The 6914-nt window shown below is 45.7% G+C and overlaps 1 protein-coding gene across 1 annotated transcript in view; it reads right to left on the bottom strand.

Moving 5' to 3' along the window:
* The window catches only part of SCFD2 (sec1 family domain containing 2), a 73171-nt gene that overhangs the window by 17833 nt on the left and 48424 nt on the right, over positions 1–6914 (bottom strand). Inside the window, exon 3 of the mRNA XM_008048559.2 lies at positions 3907–4034. Coding sequence (XP_008046750.1) covers positions 3907–4034 — 128 coding nt within the window. The remainder of the gene's footprint in view (positions 1–3906; positions 4035–6914) is intronic.

Genomic DNA, 6914 nt, shown 5'->3' with positions numbered 1-6914 from the left:
AAAAAAAAAAAAAGATTATTGGGAGTATTAAATGAAACACTATGCAGAATTTCTGTTATATATAGCACCTGAAACAAAGTAGCTATTCAACACAAGTTAACTCCCTTCCTCACTTCCCAAGATACGGTAACAGCCTGCTACAGGGAGACCAGGCTGTGTGAGCATTAATAATCAGTACACATGTCTTATGAGGCAGCCAGATGTCCTCTTCTTTCATAAATGACACATATATCACAAGGTATGTTGGTCTTAGCGGGTTTTAACAGATTCTCTTAGCAAAGTTTGGGATCTCTTACTCCCCCCACCCATTTCTCTCTCCCTGTGCTCCCTGCCTCTCTCTCACTTACATGCACACATCCCCACACCCCACAGATGTGCATGAACACCCACTCCCCTTAATCCCAGGCAACATTCTCCATAACGAAGGCAAGAGAGATCAACAGGATCAAAACACAGCTGTTCTTCAGCAGAACTGGATGAACTCAGTTTCTACAAACAGAGCAGAACACTCCTATAGATGTTACAGAAAGTATGTAACAAACACAATTTTAGAGTGTTTTGATTATTGCTACTTTCCAAAGCCACCATTGCTGTCACAAGTGGGGAACAAGAATGGGTATGGCTTGGCCGGAAGCAGAAATCACAACTCTTATCTGGGCCTCATTAGGGGAAGCCAGTAGAGCATCCCAGACAGGGGAGGAGAAAGACATCTTTGTTGAGCTCTGGAAATCACATTCTGGGAGAAATGCAACAAATTGGAGTTGGGCCAGAGGCCAGAACTAGAGGCGACTGTGGTGGGAAAAGGTGGGAAATGCTGGTCTTTCCAGATAGTTGAAAGAACTCATCACATTTAATTTGAAAAGAGAAAATGGTGGTGCCCAGAACAGGAGACCAGCGTCAGAAGTCCTACAGGGTAAGAGGTCAGCGCTCCATCCCGAAAGGGTGCACAAGGGGCTTTTCGATAAAAGTGTGACCAGAGGACTGGGAGTCTCAAACACAGTCATGGTGTCTGGGGGAGGAAGACAGGAGAAGCAGGCAAACCTGGGGAGTCACAGGATGGACTCACAGCCAAGCTGGCAATGGAGAAACCAGTGAGAATCCACTTAAGAAAGACTGCTCCTGCAAGGGGGTGTTCAGCATAAAGCCTAGAAAAGACAAGGAAGCAGAAAGGGTGAACCAGTGCATTCCTAGAAAGGGGAATCATCCAGCTCGGCCCACGTGCCTGGGTTTCACTCTTGCCAACTTTCTCACAATTCAGCTTCTCCTGTAGACTTCCCGTAGATGCAGAATGCAGCCTGGTACTAGCCCAGGTGGTTTGACAACTGTGACCTCACTCTGCACCTTCAAAATTCCAGGAAAGACATATTACCCTAACTTTTGTGAATAAAGACATTGAAGACTGGCTTGTAAGTGGCAGAACAGTGATTCACCTGGTATCCATCACCATCAGGAGAGCCCACAGTCAGTCACAGGAAATGTGCAAGAACGTGACAACTGTCCAGCAGTGAACCCTGTGAAGAAGTCACGCAGGGTGAGCCCTGAGGAAGCCCAGAACCAACATGGTAGTGACCTGGAGACTTTTCCGTAAGAAAGTACCAGAAGCCAGGATGCACTAGACTAGTCAGGAAGAAGATACAGATGCAGAGACAGCAAGCACAGAGTGTTTGTTCAAGAAATCAGGCTGCAAAGTGAGGGCCAAGATTATAAAGGGACGTCTGACAGCTCCAACAGGATCTTCAGTCACCTGCTACTCCTGAGGAGCCTGTTTATTCTGCAGGGAGCCATGGACCCCGGGGCCACTCAGCCACGACAGCATTCAGAGAGACATGCGCTGCACAGCATGGCAGAGTTTGAGATGGACTGTTCTACTCATTTCTCCTGGGATGGCCATTCTGGATTCAGACATACTCCTTACAGTCTACTTTGTTACTTTCAGAATGTACTATTCAGTGGGAAAGCCAGTGGGAAAAATACAATTCAGTCTCAGTGTTTTAAAAGGAACTTTTCTGGAACATATCTATTTAGTTAACTGACAACTTAATAACAAGCTCTCAGAAAGATGGCCTATGTTTATATGTGTAATGATAAAATAAATTTGTCTGTGTTTTAGCAATTAAACTTTTCTCCTTTAAGAGAATGATGTTTATTTCTCTTGGTGCTCAAAATGTTTTAATATGAACATACCTTGTACTGAGAAATTTTATATTTAAGATCTCAGGTTTTAATTATAGGATCCCTCTCAGAAAATTTAAATACAAGAAAATCTTCAGTCTGGAATTAAAATCTGTGTAATGTCTCAAAAATACTAGAAGCTGCGATCACAGTCAGAAAAAATGTTCTCTTCAGTAGAACTTACAGCTAGGTTGGGAAAAGAGTGCACAGTTTATAGCACATGTAACAGTTTTAAATGCTACATGACAGGCAGTTTTCAAATCAATGTTCTTATTATGTTTATGTGGGGTTTTTTTGTTTTTTGTTTTGAGTTGGAGTCTCACTCTGTCGCCCAGGCTGGAGTGGTGTGGCATGCTCACAGTCACCCCTGCATCAACCTGCCACACTCTGGCAGTCCTTCTACCTCAGCCTTCCAAGTAGCTGGAACTACAGGCACATGCCACCACACCCGGCTAATTTTTTTATTTATTGTAGAGATGCAGTCTTGCCAAGTTGCTCAGGTTGGTCTCGAACCCACGGGCTCAGGCAATTCATTCTCCCTGGCCTCCCAAAGTGCTGGGATTACAGGCTGAGACACTGAGCCCTGCCTCTTATTATGTTTAAAAGCTCCAGCTCTTTTCCTGGGTGTGTATGGTTATGTATCTGTTTGTATATGAAAATGAGACACATAAGAAATTCTGGCTAGTGATATGAAGCAAAAATAGGTAGCCACACTGTTATCTTTTCTAAATTGTGGTTGGCTCATGAATAGAGTGTGCTTTCAGTCAATCTTTTTGGTCCTTCCTACAACAAAAGCTTGCTAACAATCATCTAATTCTTTCCTTCTTTCTTTATTCTCCCCACTTCCACCCCATGTCTGGAGTTTGGGGATAAAGGAAACCATTCTGTTTAAATTTTTTTTGTTGTTTTGACAGAAAACTCAAACATTTAAATGTGAAATCCTTATGGGGTTACTTGTCCTTTTTAAAAGTTTCTGACTCTGATTATTTTTAAAAGATATGGCCCTTTAGCAAAGAAGTTTGTTGATCTTTCAAGAGTCCTGCACTGACAAATAAGAACTGGTATCTGCACTGTGACAGCATGATAAGGCAGTGTCACTAAGCATGACATGAGTTAGCCTTCTCACCAAGAACCTCATGTGTTGAGACTTTTCTTGATTCACAATATGAATCAGTTCTTCAACATCCTTATGAAGAAGGAACTCATAAGGTACATGGCAGTGACATATACCCAGGGCTGTGGGAAGCAAGGGGGGAGGGGAATTAATAGTCAAGTGCCAGAGAGTCTCAAAGCAGTGACTTTGAGACCACTCTAAGGGTGAGGGGCCAGGCCAGGGCATGTCTGTCTGCTCAACTGTACAACAGTTTATCCATTAATTCAAAACTGACAGAAGTGCCGTCCCCCACCGTAGTGGGGAGTGGTGGAGGACAGGCAAGGGGAGTAGGGAGGAAGAGCAGTCCGGAAAGTGCCCCTGGGGGGAAGAAAACCCAGAGAAGCACTCCCCTCCTGTCCTGAGTGTCCTAGATAGACTTGGAAGCTGAAGAAAATCTTCCCCGTAAGCAAGGACTCTAAGTGGCTGCAGCGGAGCCCACGGGCAGTGTGCACACTCCTTCCCTGTTCTCTTGCCAGCTTGCAAGCTCCTTCAGCACCCTCACCTGGCCCCACACTGGCCACTGGCCCATTCAGGGACTGCAGCCAAGCCCTGGGGAATGAATGCCCTGGGCAATGGCTTACCCATGCTCATCTTGATTGGCAGGCTCTCCCGGCTGGCTGCCTCCACTAGATGTCTCCGGACTTCCATCACTGATTCCTTGTGCTTGGTGTCCAGCAGGGATTCCCACAGGGCTCTGGCTGCCATGTCGCTGCAGAAAACCACAGAAGAGCTTCAGAAGAAAGGTCTGCTGAATTATAGAAAGGGTTGACAGTGATATCATTTCTGAACATCTTTCCTGCGCACTAGCATTCCCACTGACAAGCTCTAAAGAATTTCTCAACATTGAATAAATGATGTCTGCTTCATCTAACAGCAAAAGATATGGACAAGTTAAGGAGACAATACAATCAAGCAAAAGGAGAGAAAAGTCAAATTGTGCCATAAAAAGTGTGGGGAAACTATGTAATAAAATGTGGTAAATGCTGCACTTCAAGGTATTTCAGTACATAAGTCAACTTTGCTAGGGTAACATAAAACGTATGTAAGCCAAAATTAAAGGTATGTCTCAAAATGATCTATCAAGTGATGATATGTAGTAGGTTAAATTGAGATAATATGCTGGTCCAAGAAGCACAAAGCAATCAGCAGTGAGAATTCCTGTTCAAAAACTACGCAGTGGACTTTTGAATTAGTATGCTTCCTACTAAATGAAAACCAGGACTTGTGCTAAGTAACCCTGGCTGGAGTACCCCACTTTAGACTTTGGCTTGGATGACAGTACTTACTAGAGCCATTACAATCGAGCACTGACAGCAGCACAGAGCCCACATCCCATAGGGTCACCCAGCACCCTTCCCCAATAGCCCTCTGTCTCACCCACATGCCATGTCCCAGTTATGAATGAGCACAGTGTTCCTTCCGGAAGACCTCTGCCATGCAGCCAAGTATACACATTTGTAGTATCATTTCAAAACTGAATATAAAGAAACAAAGATGACTTCTGTCCCTTTTGAAGGACTTGTTCCTCCACTTAAAGTCCCACTAACTCTCACTCTTCAGTGAGTGATGGTTTGAAAGATAATACATTTTTGAATCTTAGCCTTAAAGGTTTTATCTATTAAGATATTCATTTAGCTTTAAAGTTATACCTTCTGGGCGTGGTGGCTCACACCTGTAATCCTAGCACTCTGGGAGGCAGAGGTGAGAGGATTGCCTGAGCCCACGGGTTTGAGACCAGCCTGGACAACATGGCTAGACCTCATCGCTACAATAAATCAAATAATTAGCTGGGCGTGGTGGTGCATGCCTGTAGTTTCAGAAACTTGGAAGACTGAGGTGGAAGAATCACCTGAGCCCGGCAGGTCCAGGCTGCAGTGGCCGTGATCATGCCACTACACTCCAACCTGGGCGACAGAGTGAGACTCTGACTCAAAAAAAAAAAAGTTATACCTAATAAAATGTATCTTTCAAGTTTGAATTTGATTTGGAATAATGGAATGATGTATTTTAGCTCTGAGTTTGATGTCTGGCATACAATGTTTCATTAGATAGTGGTTGTTTTTATTATCCTCTGCTTTTCCACAGTGAACGAACATCACTGCTCAACGCACCTCACTTGTTTTAATTTGATCAGAACTGTCATTGTTGTAACTCAGCACCTGATATTGCCAAGCTTAACTTAAGTGAGGAGAGTTAACCACATTCCAAACCCCAGGCTGGAATAGAGATAAAAACAAGCTCTCCATGACTTAGAGTCTGAACGAAGAGGCAGATATGGATGCAAAGAAATCACTAACCAAGTGTGGCAGGAGCCACAGTCAACACTTGCTGGCCTCTGCAGCGCTGTCCTGGCTGGGAGGAGAGCATCGAGGGAGGGATTCCTCCTGGAAATGTTGAGCAAGTGCAAAGGCATGTGAACTACAAAGGCAGCCCTGGAAGACATGAGGCAGCCTGGAAAGGAGAATGGTAAGCAAAGGCTTCTAGGGGGATGTGAAACCTTGGTCCCAAAACCAGAGGGAGAAGGACATTTCAGAAGGCACGATGTCCTGGGACAGGGCACCAAGGAGTGTGTCTTGCCACGCATGCAGGTGCGGGGCGGGGCAGTGGAGGGAGGCAGCAGGGGAGGCCCTGTGAGGCTGTATTCCTCGGAGCCCATCAACGTGGTGTATAGGTGATGGGAGGCCAAGGGGCACATGACAGAGCCTGCACTGGGAAGCCGTGATGACAGCCTAGCACCCTTTGGTGCAGGTTCCCCTGCTATGGGACTTTCAGGAGTTATTAACATCCCTGAAGCTCCACAGTAATGGGGAACCTCGGGAGACTCTAAGCAAGGATGTCACACTCCCAGGCTCCGGGCCACAAGTGTCCCCCACTGCTGTTCTCTAGAAAACCCTCTCCAATCACAAGGTTTTCCCACAGTCCCAGCTCACCCTAAAAGCTGCAGAAAAGACCTGTTCTCTCCTTTTCTTTTCCACGAGAATATGTATCTTGCTAATATGCCTCCCAGGTCAAGTTAGCTAGGTGATACAGTGAATGTCCCATTAAAACTGAACCGCAGTACTAGTAGAAATCTGGGTTCCAACTCCAGCCATCACCCCTTAACCCTCCAAATGCATGGCCTCCAGCTCATCCTTACCCCATGCTCCAAGCACAAGGAACTCTTTCCTCGACTGCCAGGAATGCTCGCCCTGCAAACATCCCTCTCTCTCTCCAGATACCTGCCGAAATGTCACCTTATCCCAGAGAGTCCCCTCACTGCCCCTCCCAGCACCCCTAGTCTCCCTCCTGGGCTTGACAATTCCATCAATCCCATCCCCATCTGACTTACTGTGTTTCCACGTTTATTTGTTTGCTGTCTGTGTCCCTCACAAAAGGCGAGGCCCTCTATGAAGACAGAGGCCCTGCTCCAGGTCATGAAGAATTAGACACCGAGCCCCGCTGTTAGATCATTTTAGAAGCAATGCATTGTTTCCATGATCTCCAATATGGACGAAGACCATGTTTCATTGAAAATGGCTCTGTTAGCTGGGCTCGATGGCTCAGCCTGTAATCCCGCGCCTTTGGGAGGCTGAGATGAGTGGATTGCCTG

This window comes from Carlito syrichta, unplaced genomic scaffold, assembly GCF_000164805.1.
Source record: "Carlito syrichta isolate Samal-C Ts95f unplaced genomic scaffold, Tarsius_syrichta-2.0.1 Scaffold124632, whole genome shotgun sequence".
NCBI lineage: Eukaryota > Metazoa > Chordata > Mammalia > Primates > Tarsiidae > Carlito > Carlito syrichta.
Note: the sequence above shows the minus strand (reverse complement) of the source record. Positions and strands in the feature narration are given on the sequence as shown.